Genomic DNA, 20,375 nt, shown 5'->3' on the forward strand with positions numbered 1-20,375 from the left:
TTTTTAATCTAAAATATTCATATCACCACTATTGCACTGATGAGCATAACCTGCCTAGTTTGTCAGTATTGTAGCATAAATAATTTGGAGCTGAATAATATAGGTGATGCATTTTCAACCTCAATATCCTATATGCCATCATCAGACACTGTGAACCCTAGGTAGCAGGAAGAGTGCTACCAGTTAGGTTCTATCTTGTTTACTCTGGCACATGTAACCTAAATGTGGTATTTTCATCAATATGGATTACCACCAAGGTATGGTGGTCAAATGAGATGAATTACAATCTATATTTTGTTGGGTTTCTCTGGGGCTTCTTTAGCCAACAAATAATAAGGAGGTAGGTAGCTCCCATCAGACACTAGGATTTTTGTTTCAAAGTCTATGATTCTGTGAACAATATTATCTGTCTGATAAGGGTGCCTCTGTTCTAATTTGTTTTATTAATTTTTACTTGAGTTGTAATTAAATGTTGTATTTATAAATCAATGGGGTTTTTTTATGGTTTTTTTGTGTATTCTTAGATGTTCTTAGCCCCTGTTCTCATTTCCCTTCTCCCCTTATCCAACCTATCACAAGCATTTAAACCTCTTTACATCTAGTATCTCCCCAGTTTCAAATTTAGTGTTTTTATAATTCCCCCTATAGTTTGCCACTTACATGCCTTTATTCTTGCTCATTGGCTTCTGTAAGCCCACTTAAATTTAAAAACAAAAATCTCCATTTGAAGCGAGTCTCTGGATTCAACATTTTCTTCCTGAGCCTGGCTACTTCACTCAGAATAATATTTTTCATTTTCATCAACTTTTATTCAAAGTTCAGTTTTATTTTTATGGATGAATAGAATTACATTATATAAATGTACATTACATATTTCATTATGCATGTATGTGTGTATATGTATGTTTCAGTCATCAGTTGATGTACATCTAGTCTGATTAAATTACTGAGATATTGTAAATAGATCCATGAATTGGGCTGTAAAGTCCTTTAGGCACACACCCAAGTTTGATGTAGCTAGATCATAAAGAAGTTACACTTTTAGCTTTTCAACAAACCTCCACACTGATTTGCATAGAGGTGGCACGAATCTACGTTCCTACCAATGAGGAGTAAGGATCCTACTTTCCCACTACCTCTCCAGAATCTGCTGTAATTTTCTTATATCCATTCTGACTGAGGCAAAATGAAATCATAAAGTACTTTTAATTCACATTTGTCTGGGGCCTCATGATGTTTAAACACTTTTTTGTGTGTGTGTTTAACACTTTTTGAACTGTTCATATTTCATTTTGGGGGGCAGAATTTTCTGTTTAATTCCATGAACCAATTTTTGATTGGGTTGTTTTCCTTCTTGGTGTTTAATTTCTTGAGATCTTTGACTTTTCTAGATATTTTTTTCCTCTATCAGATATTTAGCGGGCATGGGGTGTTTTTTCCATTCTATAAGTGGCTTCGTCACATGATTGCCAATTTACATTCTGGTACAAAAATTTTATAACTTCACAACACTCCATTTGTAAATTGCTGTTCTTATTTCCTGAGCAATTAAAGTCCTATTTTTAAAGTCATTGCCTGTTTCTGTATCTAGTCGTGTACTTTCTTTTTTTTTCTCTAACAATTTCAAAGATTTGGGTTTTGCGTTGAAATCCTTGATTCATTTGGAGTTGAATTTTGTGCAATGTGAGAGAAATACAGTTCCATTCTTCTACATATAGATATTTCATTTTTAGTATCATTTGGTAAGGAAGCTGTCTTTTTCTCTATTTATTTTTTGAAGCCTGTCAAAAAAATATCAGGAGGTTGTAGGTCTATATCTGGGTCCCCAAATTATTGACTAGCTTGTACATTTAAACCAATTTATTCCTATTCATCTACGTATTGTCATGTGATCCATGGCTTACTCATCCCCAGCATCCTCCTTCTTGGATAGCTTGTGGCATCTTCTCCAATTCTGCCACTTTCTTTGAGCTCCTACTTTGATTCCTAAATCCAGCTTTTCCTGCCTTGCCAAGGGCCAAAACAGATTATTATCAACTAATGAGAGTAACACATATTCACAGTGTACAAAAGAATCATCACACAGCAATTTACACAATTCAGATTTTATATTCTGTGAAAGGACAATGTTATCAAGTGTTAACTTAGCACTTTCGAAATAATATTTAAAACATACTTTTCAACATTTTTTATGTTGAAAATAAATGTTTCCACCCAAATGGTCATTTTTATTTTCTGTTACTTTATAGATAAATTGGTTTTAAATTTCTACTTGTGACCTGTGAAATATTTCCGGGAGTACCACTTTGGCTTTAGGATGCTACCACTTTAATCATGGACTTCACGTTATTCAACATAAGGGCCACTCTTTTCAAACTTCTTTTTTCCTCAGATTAGGTGGAAAGGTATTTTTCTTCACATTGTCATTCCCTCATATAAGACCAGATGACAGCAAGACACATATTTTCTTCAGGGAATCCAAAACACAGAATGAGCAGAGATATTTTCAGACAAAAAGTTTTCAAAGATTGAAATTGCCAAATGAAAGGTTACAATGAAAACAGGATAAAAGTTCTGGTCAATCTCAAGCATCCTTCCAACAGGTGGTGCCCTTAGCTATCATCTATCATTAGCTCCTTCTACATTCATCTCACACAAAAGCCTGGGAATCTATTACTGACATGTTGCAGGCACCCTCACCCATAGATAAATTCAGTAACAGATGGCCAGCTAGATAACTAAATGTCTGAAACTTCTCACTATTAGGGAGGGGAAAAGATGGGAGACCAGGATTAGAATCAATTTTCAAAATTTGTCTTCTTTTTTTTGGTGGGGGGGGGAGTTGGAGTTTTTCAGTGCTGAAGAGTTTTATCCTGATGGGCTATCCACCCAGAGGAGGATACCAGGCATCCCTGTTTCAGTGCGGAGGAGTTCCATCCAGACAGGGACAGTTCCTGCTCCTACAGTGAGGAGATCCACCCAGAGAGTCAGTCACAGCAAAGTCTGGACCAAGACACCAGGCCTCTCCTGGCTCCATTTGAAGGAAGAAAAGGCCAGGCGCCAATGCAAGAATTCCTCCAACAACCTGAAAGGCAACATGACATCACCTGAATCCAGGGATCCCAAAACAAGAAGAATTGAACACCCTACTCCAGAAGAAATAGAAGAAATCGACTTTAAACGGAACTATATGAAAATAATAGAGGACCTTAAACAGGAGGTGAAAAACTGCCATAAAGAAATAGAGATGAAGCCGGGCGGTGGTGGCGCACGCCTTTAATCCCAGCACTCGGGAGGCAGAGGCAGGAGGATCTCTGTGAGTTCGAGGCCAGCCTGGTCTACAAGAGCTAGTTCCAGGACAGGAACCAAAAAGCTACGGAGAAACCCTGTCTCAAAAATAAAAAAATAAATAAAAAAGAAAAAGAAAGAAAGAAAGAAGTAGGTCGTCCACGTACTGGAGAAGCATCGTGGAACCTGTTCCAATGTTTGAGAGATCTCAAACCAGAGAAATGGGGACTGTCTCGAAAACCTTGAGGGAGAATAGTCCACGTAAGCTGTCTGGAGGACCGGGAGTCAGGGTCCTCCCAGGTGAAGGCAAAAAGGAAGTATGAGTCAGGGTGTAAAGGAAAAGTGAAAAGGGCATCTTTTAGGTCTAGAACTGTAAAGTAGGAGGTGGCAGGAGAGATGTCAGACAGAAGATTGTAAAGGTTGTTAACCACTGGGTGAACTGGAATGAACTAGGCGGTGGGTGCCAGAGGACTTCCACACAGGAAGAATTGGAGTGTTACAAGGTGAGTCGATAGGAATTAAAAGTCCTTGAGACAGGAGATGGGTGATGATAGGCTTAAGGCCTCAGTGGTGGGTTTCAGAAATAGGAGACTGGGGTCTGGAAGGGAAGGATGAAGGGTCTTTAAGGTGAACTGGCACTGGCTGGTAGTGAGTAGCAATCAGAGGAGTAGAAGTGTCCCATACTTGAGGCTCTACTGGGTAAGGGAGTGTAGGAACAGAATAGTCTGGGGCAGCAACCTGAGAGGCTGTTAAAGTGAAAAGAAAGTGTGACTCAGAAGAGTGGGGGGCGGGGGCGAAAGTGAGTGTGACCCTGAAGTGGCTAAGGACCCAGTAAATGTGCTGGGCAAGCAGGTATTAAGAAAGAATGAGAGAAAAATTGTCCTGCAAGAATGCAGGGCAGTGGCAAAGTTTTAAGTGGGGGAGGAACAGGTCATGTCTACCCCCATAACTGAAACTGCTGAGGGGAATGTAAAGCCTGAGTGAGAAGTTAGAACAGTATAGGTAGCTCCCGTGTCCAATAGAAAAGTAATGGACTCACCCACTACCTGTAGCATTACCCTAGGCACGGATAGGATTACAGGATACACCAAGTCTGGGCAGCATCAATCCTCTGAGAAGTTCGAGGGCTGGCACAGTTTCACTTGCTGATGTTGGTGAGGCTGGACCTCCATGGCGTGGCATATAGGACAAGCCTGCATGGGGGCATTGTGATATCCAGTCTCTAGGTTGCTGGCAGATAGGACATAACCTCGGAGGAGGCATAGTGCAATATTATGCCACATGACCATTTAGGCCACACTTGAAATAGCTTGCCTGTGAGGTTGACTTATGCTGGGCTCTATCAGGGTAGAGCCTTGTTGTTGGCTTCCTTTGTCCCCCCTTCCTGTGGCCTTAGGGCGGCTGCTAAGGCCTGGGTATGTAAGGTACCTACCTGTTGTAGTCTTGTTTGTTGGGAAGACTCAGCTGTTTCTTTTTGGGCATTAAAAACTTTAAAGGCCGTTTTCACCAATTCCCATATGGGGACACTCCTAAACCTTTCTTAACGTTTTCCTAATATCTGGTGCTGCCTGAGAAATGAAATGGGTAGCCAAGACCATGGCTCCTGCTGGGGAGGCTGGATCTAGCCTGGTATATTGTACCATGGTCTCTTGTAACTGATTTTAAAAAATGGCTGGATTTTCATCTGTTAGCTGTGTAATCTCTTGGAATTTGTCAAAATTAACTACTTTTTCTGAGACCATTTCCATACCCTGAAGGAGACAACGGACCATGATGTCCCGCCTCTGTTAGCTACTTTGGCCAGGTTGATAGTCCCAGTTTGGTTCTCTGACCAGCACAGCCACTTCTCCCACAGGGACTGTAGTGTCGATCATATTACCTAGCTGCTACCTGAATTCTATTTCGCTCCTCAGTAGTGAGAGTAGAAGCTTGGATGATGTGATAGTCATGCCAGGTAAGATTGTAGGTCTGGGACAAATAAAACTCCTTGATATATGCAGAAGGATTATTAGAAAAGGAATCTAGTCACTTTTCTATCAGAGAGATCTGGAAGAGAAAAGGGAACATGAACTTTCATAATGCCATCAACTCCCACCACCTCCCTAAGAGGACAGAAAAGGGCAGAGCTACACTGAGATCTGGTATGGGAGGAAACTGGGGAGGCTTGGGAGGGGCTAGCTCAGTGTGCAAAGGGGGTCCAAAGGCAGAGAGATGAGGTAGGAAGGGGAGGGGAGGTGGGGAAGGTGGAAGTTGACCTTGAACCTTCAGATTAGGATGGGAGAAGTTTTTCTGGGAAGGAGAGGAATGAAGAGAATGTTGCTCCACGGGAGGGGGTTGGGTAGTGTAGGCTTGAGTGAGTGGGCGAGGGGGCTGTGCCTCTGGCTGTATATTTCAGCTGGAATTGTCGGGGTCCCAATTCCCAGATGACTGGGAATTCGGAGGCATTGCAGATTTAGCTATGGAGATTGGTGCTGCGAGACGCTGGCTACTAAGGGAAGGGTGGAAGCACAGAGCCCAAAAATCGTGGACGTACGTAAGATCTGCCCATTTGTCCTTATGGTGACAAAAATTTTCTAGGTCCCAGACGTCGGTAAGCTCAAGGCTTCCTTCTGTTGACCAACACATCCCATTTTCAAGATTATACTGAGGCCAAATCTTAGTGCATAGGGAAATTAGCCGTTCGGGACAAATTGTGTCAGACAAGCCCAATTTTAAGATTTTGTAAGAGGCATTCCAAGGGAGACAGTGGATCTGACTTTCAACTGCAAGTGCCCATTTTAAAGTCTATGCCCAACCAAGCAGCCTAAATCTATTACAGCCCGTCTGCTAAAATAGTTCTCAGGCCCAACGGGGTTGTGGAAATTGAATACTTGGTGTCCCAAAACAAACAAATCCCACCTCAGCCAAGCCCAGTCTTGCCAGTCTGGCTGCTGCTGAGATAAAACCCTTAGCGTGAGCTCACAGCTTCAACAAGAGTCCAATAATTGACAAAAGTAAGTACAAATGGGTCCCCCCAACACCCTGTAGTATAGACAAGAAAAAGGGACTCACCAAGACGCAGCTGCTGTAGGCCCAGGGGCCCGTTTTAACATGGTGTAGAGAGCTCAGATTGTGGACTAGAGACTTTTGACACCTGGCCTAGGGCCACATGGAAATGCCACCCTACCCAGTGGGACCTCCAAGATGTTAGAAATTTTTCCTAATGCGAGCTCTCTGCCCATACAAAAATCCCAATCAAGACAAATCACAACAAACCAAATTTTAAAATATTCAGGTTTAATGGGATTCCTGCACTCTCCAGTGGCCCCAAGGGGGAACCGGGAGGCGGCTAATATGACCAGGAGGAAGGAAAAGAGACCATGAGGAAACTTTCCAGGAAGGCAGTTTAAATGGACTAAGGGCATGGTCAAGATTTTGGTGGGCTCATCTTGACCCTCCTCCAGGGAGGGATTGATCTTGAGACTTGGAGGGCACAGGGATGGGGCCTCCAAAGATGGAGACCAGAGACCGGGGCTTACAGAATAATTTTTCTTGCCATTCTAATCAAGGTCCATATAGAAAAGAACAATAAATATAGTAGAAAGATATATATTTAAAATGTTCAGTTTTGGAGGATAAATGGCTCACAAACTACAGATAAGGCCAGTTTATGAAAAGCAATTGTAATCCTTAAGGAAAAGCCTATTGTTAATGACTGGAACAAATGAAAGAGCTGTCCGAAAGGGGCTGTTCCACACATCACAAGCTTCAGTGCATGGAAATGCACATTTGCTTGAAAAGACAAAGTCACTAAAGTAATTTCCAGGTCTTAAAAGGAATTCTCTAAGGCAGGATTTCTTCAGAGTCAACAAAATAAGCAGTATGGAGGGCTGGAAATTTACACATTAGACCTTTAAAAAGAAAAGACAAGAAAAAATAGAGGAGTAAGTGATTTGTCAGGAAGAAGAAGAAGGCATCTGGTAGAAAATGGAAGAAAATAATGGAAGATAAGTGAGTGAATAAGATAAGAATAATTATATATACGTATATACTTTATATATGAAATAAAGAAAAATATATTCAATAAAGAAGAGACATTAGGGTACTATGGAACAAATGGTACTTGTGATAAAACAGTATGTTTGACAGGACATCATCTTAAATCTGGGAATTGCCTTTGACAAATAATTGAAAGATAATCATCTAAAATATATTAAAAGCCTGTATGTAACTTTCTTAAACTTATGTACAATTTTAATATGCTTTTTTACCAATTCAGTTTTATTGCTGTAATAGATTTTACTAAATGTGGCTGAAGTATAAAAATTAAATTATGCAAAAGAAAAAAAAACAAATGATTTTTTGATGCTCTCAGTACGTATTTATTTTAAATTTTATATTTTTGATTCCACATGGATAGCAATAAATGGGTCTTCAGCAGAGTTACTAATAGAAAATTGAGCAGTGCCATCGTCAGAAACATAGACTTGAATTCCGGTGCAATAGCCATTAACTTTATCTCCAGAAATGATATCACAATATGTGCCAGCAGGGAGACCAGTTTGTAAAGTTGTTGACAAAGACCTGAAAAAGTAAAAGTAAAAAGTCAAGTTCAACAAAGCCAACTTCAAGAAAACAGACTATCTCCAAATTAAATAATTTCCTAAACTTGGTACTATAAAAATAAAACTTAGAATCAAGATAGATAGATATAGATAAATAGATAGGTAGATAATTGGAGATATTGTGTCATTGAAAGTAGACCTTGAGAAAAAAACACTCCTACATTATCTAATCAGCTCTTTCTGTGCTGTACTGTGGTTCATAGTGTAAGCCATCAGGGCTCCTCCCTTCATGCCCTGCTTTCACAAAGTCTAACCCCTGGATTTGCAGGCCAAATGAAATCTTTCTTCTGTAAGTTGACTTGTTCATGCTATTTAATCAATCACAGTATCAAAAAAGAAACTAATAAAATAATCCAAATGAGAAAAAATAAAAACCTCCCAACTGAGATTTTCAACTACTTGCACTGAGATTCTCTAAGTATAGTTGTATATATAGGAAAATGTTAAAGGAGAAAAAAAAAGAAGCTTGGATCAAAAATGGAAGGCCAATCTTTGGAATCTGTAGAACCAAACTCAACTGCCTCCTGAGGAAAACCATCAGCCATAGCAAGTTTACAAATGCATTGAAACTATTCATCACACAAAGGCAGAGAATTTAAGATTAGATAACAAAGAAACAGAAAAAGAAATAGTTGTGATACAGAGCTAGGAAATGGGGATATACTTTGAATATAATGTCCATGTTTGTTGCTGATTTTTAAGATTTTTATTGAATGTGTATATGCTTTGTACAGATGAGTATATGAGTGAGAATATATGCACATGACAGCGGAAGAATACATAAAGAACTATACCAAAACTCTACTTGGAATCTACAAAAATATAGAAACAAGTTAAGAGCAAGCATCATTTTTTTCTAGTTTTCAAGTCACTATGCTTATTTAAATCTATCAATGAAAATATTTTCAGCTACAAATGAACAGGAAGTGAAAGGAAGTGTCTAAAAAATAAGAATATACAATCCTACTTTAATTGATTTCCACTTACCAGTCATCATTGTTAAAGACAATGAATCCTTTGTTTCCTCTGCCAAAAGCTACTTGGTTGCTGCCATTATCCCACCAGTTTGAGAAAGGCTCAAAACCGACTATGTTTCTGAAGGCAACCATGTTCCTAAAAGCACAATTACACGTAAAATGCTCGTGCCCTTTATATTCAAAAATTTAAAACAAAAAGTTAAACAATTCTCTTATTAGACAAGATCTGTAGGGGACACTCCCAACCTGATCTGGCGCCATCGATGTTCACAGACCCAGCCATTGCCACAAGTGGTGTCTGCATTAATCGTCACTTCTTTGGTTGCTCCATTGTCATTTGGTGGTCCAACCCAATTATTGACATCCTTAATTAAAGAGAAAATTTTCAGGATTTTAACATGCATATTCTCATTTCCATTGCACTAAACTAAAAAAAATTCTGCTACTTGAGTCTCTAAAGTATCTACTTAGTGTCTAACTTTTTCAACATTTATACAGACCTTTACTGAGTTTTCCTATTTGAGTATATACACCATAATTTTCTAGAGCCATATTTCAAAGAATTACACATTTTTATTCACTCAGAGCCTTTTCATGCAATAACTTCTTATTATCTCTCTTACTTCTTTAATGTCACAAAAGTGGTAAGAGCATTTGTACCAGAAAGATAAGGATTAAAGAAAAGGTTTCAGTACCAATGATTTTAAAAACTCATTAAACATACATAAGATCTCTAGGCCTAAATTTCATCATTTATAAAATAGAAATAACAGTTTGTTGTTATAAAAATATGATGTCTGTAAAATTCTTTAACAAGTATAATTAATTTCCAAATTTATATTAGTTTATGTTCCATACCATCTTTTAAATAAAAGTACTAATAAATATACCCTGATATTCTGTAATAAATTTTCAAAAGTTTTAATATGCATTTCATGATTGTCAACACATTTACACATCTTCCTGAAGCAATTGAACAAGCATTCTCTCCACTGTCAATATAGGAAGGGTTTCTCTCCTAAACCTAGAGCTAACCATTTTGGTGGTCCAGAAATCTGTGATCTCCACCTATCGGGCAATTGTGTTGAGACAAACTTCTTAGCATTGCAAGATGTCAAGGAACTGAACCCTTATCCCTCCTGCAAGAGTTTTACCCTCTAAGTCATCTCCCTAGACCGTTATTGCTTTTTGAAACTGTTCAGATTAATGTATTGCATAATATTTTGCCATCTTTAGATTTCCTGAATGAGTCTTCAAATTTGTTTGCTTAGTTTAACATAATTTTGTAGGCGTATTTTTTAGATAACCCCAGTTCAACTGAATGATTTCTTTCCATTCCATTGAAAAATGTAAAAGTACATAGCAAATACTTATCTTGGTCAAGTTTTAAACTACAGGACTGGCCTGAAGCTAAGATGTTGAAGTATGCCTGAAACCTAGATTTTTCTCATTCTGAGAGGTAAGATTTGGCCACTTCTTCCTTCAACTCCATACCCATCCCCTGCCTTGCTCAGATGCTATCAGACCTCAGCAGAAAGACATCCCTGGGTGTAGTGCCTAGGTGCACATAGCAACTGATAAGTGCATGCATCTCCAAGGCCATGAGGACTGGTTGCCATTTATCTGACCACTAAAATATCCTTTCTTTTCTACATGACCTTATGAGGTTCCTTCTCCTGGCCCCAAAGGTATACCACCACATGATTCCAACTGGCTATTCTTCCTGGGCTATAACTGTCAGCTGCTTCCTCCTAATAAATGAGCTGTCCTTCAACTATCCTCTTTCAGCGCTGGCTGGTGCAATGCCCGAGATGAGGCAGAACTCCAGTATAGCATTAAGCAAACTTGTTTCCCTTCTTTAAAGGTATTACCATGCACAATCTCCATATCAAATTGACAAGGTAAGTATGATTAGATGCCTGTGTTTTGCTTTATGTACCTTGTTCTATAATTTTCAAGGTTTTTTTAATACTGAAAAAGCAGTGGATACTTCTGTAATAAGCTTATATTGCTAACATTACAGTAAATAAATATTTGATGACATGTATTTTATGAAAAAATTTTATGTAAAATTGAAACATGACTGCTTCCCTTTTCTTAGAAAAAATGTATTCAAACTTACCTCTCCATTCTCAAAATATCTTGGCCAGTAATAACTTGACATTACTCGTGTGAGTCCATAAGGATGAGCCAACATAAATCCAACTGCCATTTTATAGAGTCTGAAAATTACAAAATAATATTATAATAGAAGAATAAAAAACTTGCAATCACTAAAGGGCAAGTAACAAATCATCAAAGAATAGTTTTATTTACCTAGCATCCCAAAATGTCAGGATGGATGATCCTCCAGCCCCATGACCTCGCTGATTATCATGGTTGTCCACAAAGACAAGGGCTCTATCAGAAGGCATGAAACCCCAACCTTCGCCCCAGTTCCTATTTTTTAAAAAAATATGAATATATTATTATTTTACAACACCTTTAGACTACCCTAAATCTGTATCTCTTTCTACTTAGATTTAACTACTAAATCTATTGAGATTTAACTACTGATTCTCAAGCTAAGTGATTATTCCACAGGAAAAATTTCTTCTAGGTATGTGCATATACACATATATAATTGTCTAACATGTTTCATGATTCTATGTATGCTATTATTTGCTTTTCATTCACATTGCTCCTGTAACATTGTAATGTAGATAAACTCAAGAAGGGTAAAAATTCCATATCACATTATGTAAAATGAAAAACAAAATAAGATTGAATATTGCACTCTATATTATAAACAAACATTTCAAATTAATTATTGCACTATATAAGTAGAACAAAATGGCCACATTATAGCTTTATTTATGAGTAAATGGTTTTAAAGTAATGTCTGACTTTAGAAGATTATAATTACCAAAATCTAATTGAGAGATGGTGTATATTTACTTTAAATAGGCCATCTTCTCTCCATTCCACTTGCGGATAACATTGCCCAGTTTTGCTCCATACTTGAATTCTGTCACACGGCCATTTCCATAGTACTCAGAACTTGTCACCGCCTCACCACCCAGATCAATCACCTAGTAGAGATAAAGGGGGAAAACTGTCAGTTGGGTAAAGTAATATTAATATCCTATAAATTTCTTATGTCTTTGATGCTTTAACTGATTTTCTTTGATTCTTTATAAAACATATGCATCACTATTGAAAGAAACTTAATGCTAGTGCCATTTCTTGTCCAATAAAGAAGGCTGACATATTTCAATTTAACATATAATTGAAAATTTAGAAATTCATACAAATTACTTTCTGTCAGATAAACAATTTCAACACTTACAAATTTATTTAGTTTTCCAATGAAATCAAATAAAAAACAATTCTAACCTCTTCACATGAAAAATGTGAACAGAAATATTAATCCGTTTACCCAAATTTACACACTTAATACCTCAGACAAGAGTTAAATTTAGGAGTCGCCATGATTCTCTCACCCGACACAGACGCAGGTTAAGATCTTTCCTGGTTTCTAGATCCAGACATGTACTCTCTGCTAGAAGATTCAACAGGTGATTTAAGAAGCCAAAATTTCTAGAAATTGACAAAAGCTGTGTGTGGCTTGATTGATGACTACAGCATGGTTCGGTTTCTGCCATACGATCAGTCGGACGAGGAGAGCATGAACATTGTGCTCCAGCACATCGACTTTGCCATTCAGTATGGCGAGGACTTGGAGTTTAAGGAGCCAAAGGAACAGGAAGAAGAATCTTCCTCCATGTTTGATGAGTATTTTCAGGAACGGCAGAAAGAGTGAGGTTGACTGCACAGTGACCATCTGATTGTGGCTGTAGGAATGCATTTCTGGAGGAGGTGACTGGAAGCCGCTGCTTGTTTTAATGTAAACAACACTGGACCCTCCCCTCAGTGGGCCTGGATTGTGCTTGGAGCTTTGAAACCATTACTCTTTCTTTTTCTTTCTTTTTCTTTCTTTTCTTCTTCTTTTTTTTTTTTTTTTTTGTTTGTTTTTTTGTTTTTTTGGTTTTTCAAGACAGAGTTTCTCTGTAGCTTTGGAACCTGTCCTGGAACTACCTCTTGTAAACCAGGCTGGCTTCAAACTCACAGAGATCCGCCTGCCTCTGCCTTCCAAGTGCTGGGACTAAAGGCTTGTGCCACCATTGCCCAGTGAAACTACTACTCTTTTAAGAGATTCTATTCTGACAGCATCATTTTGGATTTAAAAAAAAAAATCAAAGTAGCAATTGATGCACAAAGGCTTGTATATAATATAAATCAACCGATCCACACACATATATCTCATGTGTGTATGTGTTTGTGTGTGAGAGAGAGAGAGAGATTGAGAGAGAGAGAGAGTGTATGTCTAACTTTATTTTTACGGTTGGATTTTTGGTTTTTGAGGGGTTTTCTTTTGATTAATTTGTTTCTGGAGAGAAACAATTATTGCAACAACCATATATCTCCATCCAAATGAAAAAACTGAAAAGGTATACATAAATCTTATTTTCCCAAATCAAACATGTATTATTTATATAATTAAAAATTAAAACTTTTTTTGAATATGTAAAAAACGAGTTAAATTTAGAAAGACTTGCTGATGTCAATGACAAAGATTTTCTGTCTTGCATAATTGTCTCCGAGTATACACTAAATGGCCCAATAATGTCACAGGCTACACAAATTTTCTACACTCCCTTAGACTCTTATTTTAGTAAAGAATTAATTTATTTTTTTTTAAATAAATTTAAAAAAACTGCATTGTGTTAACTTAGAAAAGATGGTATATTAGCCTTCCTTTTCTGGGAATAAAGCCTGACATCTGTTTATTACAGCAAACTTGATACTATTACTCATTAAACACATGTATAAATAAAAAAAAAGAATTAAACCTATTATCACCCAATAAAAGTGTTAAATAAATTGCACATTTCATAAGGCACTCAGGCATTAACCTATTGAAATTGTCTTTAATAAAATCTTCCATCCATCTTCTGGTTAACAAAAATGATGTCATTTACATATACATATATATGGATTACTTTACCTCTTGATAAATGAGAGGTCTGCTTCCTTCAGAGAACCATTGTGTATTTAAGTTATTCAGTTTGTCCAGAATCGCCTTTATATCTCCAGGCCACATGTGTTTAGAAGCATCAAGTCTGAACCCTGCCACACCAATGTCAATGAGATGGTTCAAATAGTTAGCCAACGTGGTACGAACATAGTCTTTTCCAAGTGCAAGATCCAAAAGACCAGTAAGACGGCAGTCTCTGACCTATTGAAACAAACAAATAAGCAAGCAAGACAAAATGGTTATTGTTTCAAATGTTACCTGTCACCTGAGAATCTTTTTGACTATTCGCGTATTCATGTCTATAGGAAGCTTCATAAAGCCTGTTCCTGGGACACTGGGAACATTCACAATCTATTGTGAATACACCTTAAGAAGATTTCCATTATGAAGACTGAACTATGGGGAAATAAAGTAGTTAATATTATTAGTTGATTGAGAAAATGCTTTGTTTCTTTCTCTTGTCTTTCTTTTAATGTGGTAAATAGTCAAACCCAGAAATTCTAATATTTAAAGCGCTTTCCTTGAGCCATTAAATAACTAGGAGAAGCTTTTTAAAGACTGATTTGCATTTCTAGATTTTAGTAATATGTTTACTAAGGATTCTAAACTGTGTTTCAAATAGTATTCTAAAAGATCTATATACATACTGAGGGCAGATTTTTTTTTTAAATTCTGATTATCTTCCTCACCTGAGCAGCATCATTGTAGCTTTCAATGCCTCCACTTGAAGTCGTACATTTGCCATCATTAAAATCCCAACCAGAGTATGGAACTTCTGGGAAGTCCCTGGTTCCTGGGTTGAAATAACTTCCACATGTGCTGCTTGTTCCTGCTTCAGCCCCTACTCCACACATGTGATTCATGACAGCATCCACATAAATACGGACCTCGAAGAGAAAAGTGTGTGCTTCAGCTTAATTTACAGACATAAAATGTGTGTACTTAAACTTTACAGAAAGCATGAGATAGATGCATAGATAGATGATAGATAGATAGATAGATAGATAGATAGATAGATAGATAGATAGATAGATAGATAAATTATGGACAGATAAAAGATAGATGGATGGATAGATAGATATATAGATATTGATACATTATAGTTTAATTTTAGACAATACAAAAAGTCATGTGTGAAAGAAAACCAATGTAAAATGAAGATCACAAACAGCTCTAATATTTAGTTGAAGATTTACAGAACAGATAAGTGGAAAGCCGGAAACTGTTATCACTATAAAATCAAATGAAAAGTACTGTTTTAAAAAAAACTAGAATTGTGTTAAAATTTGGATATTGTTGATTTTAAAAGGAGTTAATTTGAGTCATTTTTAATATCTGAAGGGAAAAAAGGGTAGATACTGATCTATATTAAATGGAGAAATAGTTATTTATCATAAAATGGCAGTAAATATTAAATCTGAAATTTCTAATTCTTGACTAGAAAAAGGGATCGTAGAAAATGAGTGTGACTGTGAGGATTAATAGCAAAGTTGTTCTTTATGAGTGTTCTTCTATAAATGGTTTCTATAAAAGAAATTTTCATGACCATAAAGCAGTAGTTACTTCTGAACTATAAGTAAAATATAAACAAAAATTAAAGTATGAAGCATTTTTCTCAAGAAGAATAAGAAATACAAGATTGAAATTGGTTTTTCAAATAATGACTTCAAAGGAAATATGACTTCACTTACCCCAACATTGTTACACCTAGTCACCATATCTTTGAATTCATCTTCATTTCCAGACCGTGAGCATATTTTGTAGCTAATTGGTTGATATCTTTCCCACCAAGGTCTTGAAGGATTGTTAACTACTAGATTTTCATTGGGTGGAGAGACCTACAAATAAAACAAACAAGATTATCAGATTACAGTTTACTTTAAATAAATAAATAAACCCTTTAGAAAAATATGAATGATTCTGCAAGTCTTAAGTTGTGTACTTGTAGACCTATTCTTTAGAACCACTAAAAACATTGACAGCACAATGGAGAGGGCCTCCTGGTGTCCTAAAACAAGACACAAACTTACCCTAAGTTTTTTCTTCCTCAAAAAAGTTATATATGAAGTAAAACATTGCTAAAAATAATCAAAAATATAATAGAAAACAATTTTATATATGCACAGTGAACTCTGCATTTAAATTGTGAACAAATATTACCTGCACCCCTCCAAATCCATTAGGAGCTAAGTATCTCTCACATTCCTTGGCAATATCAGCCCAGCGCCACTCAAACAAATGGACAATAGAGCTTCGTCCATATAGAGTATGTGGGTCATACTGAGCCCAGCAGAACCCAATGAAGGAAAGCAGAAGGAAGAACTTCATTTTGCTATGATGTTTTTAGTGTTTTTTTCTAGCAACCACTTTATTCCTGAAAAATAAAAATTAGAAAGAGTACAGTGAAATAAAAGCTAACGTGAATCAATATTCAAGTACTAGTTATTTATAAACTGTAAAGGATTGCAAACAATATGGTCCACAGTTGCCTAATAGCAAGAAAAAGAGAAATGCTAAACATCTAGGTTTTTGAAGGTACTACCACTTATTAAGGAGAATAAAGGAGAACGTATCAGACCTGAGAAGAATAACAAGACTGATACAGGTTTAATTATTCCTCTCTCAATTCTGATGCTCCTCTTTGCTCCTTCCCCCAACAAACTGCATAAACACTCTCTTAAAGAAAACTAGACTTTTTCATATTTCACAGACAATTCCAAGCTTCTATGATATTTCATGTTATTCTCATGACCCAAGTACTCAACTAAAAGAACATTTTTTAGTCTACATTTATAACCCAGGTAAAATTAGAAAATGTTTATGCATGACAGTTTTTAGATTACATTATTGAACTGATTGATTTGTATTATAAGTATATTAATATTTACAATTCACCATTCTAAACCAAATTTTATTAATATGTACTTAATATCTAATATTCATAGGCCTAGCAAATGATTGGTAAAGTCTCTTTTCTTCTCAGTAAATGGCTATAGCAGACATACACTAAGTTCCAGATATTACTCAGATATTGATATGAATTATGTTCCCATTTTTAATAAATGAACACAGTCTCAGAAAATATATATTATAGTCTATTTTAAGCCTTGCAATAAACACAAAAACATACACACAGGACCAGGGAGACCAAGTAAATTAGGTTTATGTAATGATTCACAATGGAAGAATATATCTACTAAAAATCAGTGTATTCTTTATTCCAGCAAAATTTCTGAAGTTCTACTTTGCAATATGATACCCAGTAGTAGTAATTACTTGTATAATATAACTAAATGGGGAGAAGTTTACAGAAAGTCCATTAAAATCAAGAGCATGACACAGCGTACTACCTCTCTATATCTATTCAATAAAGTAGTGAAAGTTCAAGTTAGAGCAGTAAGAAAAATGGTGGAGATCAAAGAGGTACAAAATGGAAAAGAAAAAGTCAAAGTACAATTATTTAAAGATTATATCAGAGTATAAATAAGTGGACTGAAAAATTCTACCAGGGAACTCCTACATCTAACAAATATCTTCAGTGAAGTGACTGGAAACAAGAATAACCCTGAAAAAATAAGCAGCCCTCCTAGATACAAATGACAAACATACTGAGAAAAAAAAATCAGGGAAACAACTTTAACAATAGTCTCAAATAGTAGAAAATACCTTGTGGTACATCTAACCAAGCAAGGGAAAGAGTTGTACAACAAAAACTTCAAGTCTTTGAAAAAAGAAGTTGAAGAATATATTAGAAGATGGAAAGATCTCCATGTTCATGGCTCAGAAGGATTAACATAGTAAAAAATGGCCATTTTTACTGTTAATGTAAAACAAAAGCAAACTAAAGATTCAGTGTAATCTCCATCAAAACTTAAACACAGTAATTTGCAGATCATTAAAAGCAAATTCTCAACATCATGAGAAAAAAAACAGAAAAACCCAGCATATCAAAAACTATCTTGAAAAATAAAAGAACAGCTGGAGGTAACACTGTCACTGATATAACTTTGTACTACAGAGCTATAGTAACAAAACCCATGTGGTGTTGAAGAAAACAGACATGCTGGTCAATGGAATCAACAAACACACAGGCATAAACCCAAACCCACATTGAAACTATTTTTTTTTTATAAATAAGCCAGAAAACAGAAAGTATCTTTAGCAAATTGGGCTGGTCAAGCTAGAGGTCAGAGCACAGAAGAGTGCAAATAGAACCATATCTTTCACCCTGCACAAAACTCAAGTCCAAATGGATTAAAGACATCAGCAACAGTGAGGAATAGCCTTGAAATCATTGGCACAGAAGATAATTTTCTGAACTGAACTTGATAGAACAGGCACTAAGATTAACACTTAATAAATGGGAACTCAGGAAAATGAAAAGTTTCCAGAAGATAAAAAACAAACTGGCAGCTACGAGAATAGAAAAAGAGTTTTAGCAACTCCACATCCAATATAAAGTCTTCTATCTAATAGCCAAATTGTATAAAGAACTCAAGAAACTAAATATCCAAACATCAGATAATGTAATTAAAAAAAAATGTCATGCAGATCTAAACAGAGAATTTTCAACAGAAGACTCTCAAATTGCTGAGAAATGATTGATGAAATGTTCTTGGCACCAAATCAGCTAAACAGAGCTCACAGGGGCTGAACACTGAAGTGGTAAGCACAGAACCTACATGCGTTTGCGTCAGGTTCTCTGCTTATTTATTATGGCTGTTAGTGGGTGAAGGTGTATCTCTGACTCCTTGGCCTGCTCTTGACAATTTTCTTCCTATGAAGTTGCCTCACCCAGCCTTGATATGAGGGCCTTTGCCTTGTCTATTGTATCTTGCTTTGTCCTGCTTGGTTATTGTCTCTAGAAGGCCTGTTCTTTGCTGAAGAGGGGACAAGGGGGGAGTGGATCTTGGTGAGAAGGGTGGAGGGAGAGGAAGCTATGATCAGGATGTATTATTGTAAGAGAGAAGAATATATTTTCAATTTTTTTAAAGAAAAATTAAAAAGTAGAAGTGTTCAACATCCTTAGCCACTAAGGAAATGCAATCATAACCATCTTGAGATTCGATCTTACATTTGTCAGAATGGCTAAGATCAATAATGTAAGTGATAGCTCAGGCGGGCAAGATTGTGGAGCAAGGGGAACTCCTCCATTGCTGGTGAGAGTGTAAACTTGTATAGTCACTATGGAAATCAAAACAGTGTTCTTAAGAATGTTGAGAATTAAAAAAAAAAAAAAAAAAAAAAAAAAAGAATGTTGAGAATTGGGTTGGAGAGATGGCTCAGTGGTTAAGAGCATTGCCTGCTCTTCCAAAGGTCCTGAGTTCAATTCCCAGCAATCACATGGTGGCTCATAACCATCTGTAATGAGGTCTGGTGCCCTCTTCTGGCCTTCAGTCATACATGCAGACAGAATATTGTATACATAATAAATAAATAAATAAATAAATAAATAAATAAATAAATAAATAATTTAAAAAAAAAAAAGAATGTTGGGAATTGATCTATCCCAAGAACCAGTTACACCATCTTGGTCATATAGCCAAAGAATGCTCTGTCCTACCACAAGGACACTTTCTCAACTATGTTCACTGCAGTTTTATTCATCATAGCCAGAACCTGGAAACAACCCAATCAACAAAAATATATATTAGCATTTTATATATATGGAAAATGGATGACATTATAAAAAAATTATCTTGAGTGAGGTAACCGAGAGCCAAAAAGATAAATATAGTATGTATTCAATTATTAAGGAGTATTAGCCATTAAGTAAATGATAACAAAGCTGTAGCCCATAGACTCAAAGTGGTTATGGAAAAAGGAGTGGTATAGGAGGAAATACAAGGATAACCTTGAGAGGGGAAAACAAAAATATGAGCAGACCGGAGGAGAGCAGAGACAAGAGCAGGGGGTGGGGAGAGATAGGGTTGAAGGAGAGAGTGCAGGAAGAGAGAGCTGGAACAATGGGCACTCAGGAGGTGGTATGGAAACTTATGACATCGGAAACTTCCTGAAACCTATAAAAAAAAAGTGATCATAATGAGGACTTCTAGTAATTAATGATGTGGAACCCCGGCCTTGTAGGCTTCCATTGTGGTACTAGGGTACATTCAGTTGATGTTGGACAAAGAGTTCCCATGTAAATCCCCAAACAGCCAAGCCTGTTAATAAGACAAAAATGCTGTTTTTCACAAACTGATAGCAGGACTCAATTGCTGAGAACAATGCCACACAATTCAGTGAATATGAAGAGGTTGAACTGGTGACTACATGGAGCCTCATCCTCATGCCCTACTCCCTGCAGTGGGAAGGCACTCCACACGCTACTGAAAGAGAAATGTGGACACTAAACTAGTCACAAGGTCTTTAATCTACAATATTCCCTACCTACAATGTATGCGAGGGCAATGGTGGCATAGAACTGTG

At 36.6% G+C, this 20,375-nt stretch overlaps 1 protein-coding gene across 2 annotated transcripts in view; it reads right to left on the reverse strand.

Annotated features, from left to right (window-relative positions):
* Positions 1 to 7,661: 7,661 nt before the first annotated feature.
* Positions 7,662 to 20,375, reverse strand: part of LOC130889327 (alpha-amylase 1-like) — a 47,957-nt gene continuing 35,243 nt past the window's right edge. For both annotated transcript variants that reach the window (XM_057792976.1, XM_057792977.1), the window contains 10 exons: positions 16,107 to 16,320; positions 15,638 to 15,784; positions 14,636 to 14,833; positions 13,917 to 14,147; positions 11,807 to 11,940; positions 11,186 to 11,308; positions 10,992 to 11,091; positions 9,116 to 9,234; positions 8,880 to 9,005; positions 7,662 to 7,851 (listed from right to left, as the gene is read on the reverse strand). In XM_057792976.1, the coding sequence (XP_057648959.1) occupies positions 7,662 to 7,851; positions 8,880 to 9,005; positions 9,116 to 9,234; positions 10,992 to 11,091; positions 11,186 to 11,308; positions 11,807 to 11,940; positions 13,917 to 14,147; positions 14,636 to 14,833; positions 15,638 to 15,784; positions 16,107 to 16,274 (1,536 nt within the window). In that variant the 5' untranslated portion in view covers positions 16,275 to 16,320. The remainder of the gene's footprint in view (positions 7,852 to 8,879; positions 9,006 to 9,115; positions 9,235 to 10,991; positions 11,092 to 11,185; positions 11,309 to 11,806; positions 11,941 to 13,916; positions 14,148 to 14,635; positions 14,834 to 15,637; positions 15,785 to 16,106; positions 16,321 to 20,375) is intronic.

Source organism: Chionomys nivalis, chromosome 18, assembly GCF_950005125.1.
Source record: "Chionomys nivalis chromosome 18, mChiNiv1.1, whole genome shotgun sequence".
NCBI lineage: Eukaryota > Metazoa > Chordata > Mammalia > Rodentia > Cricetidae > Chionomys > Chionomys nivalis.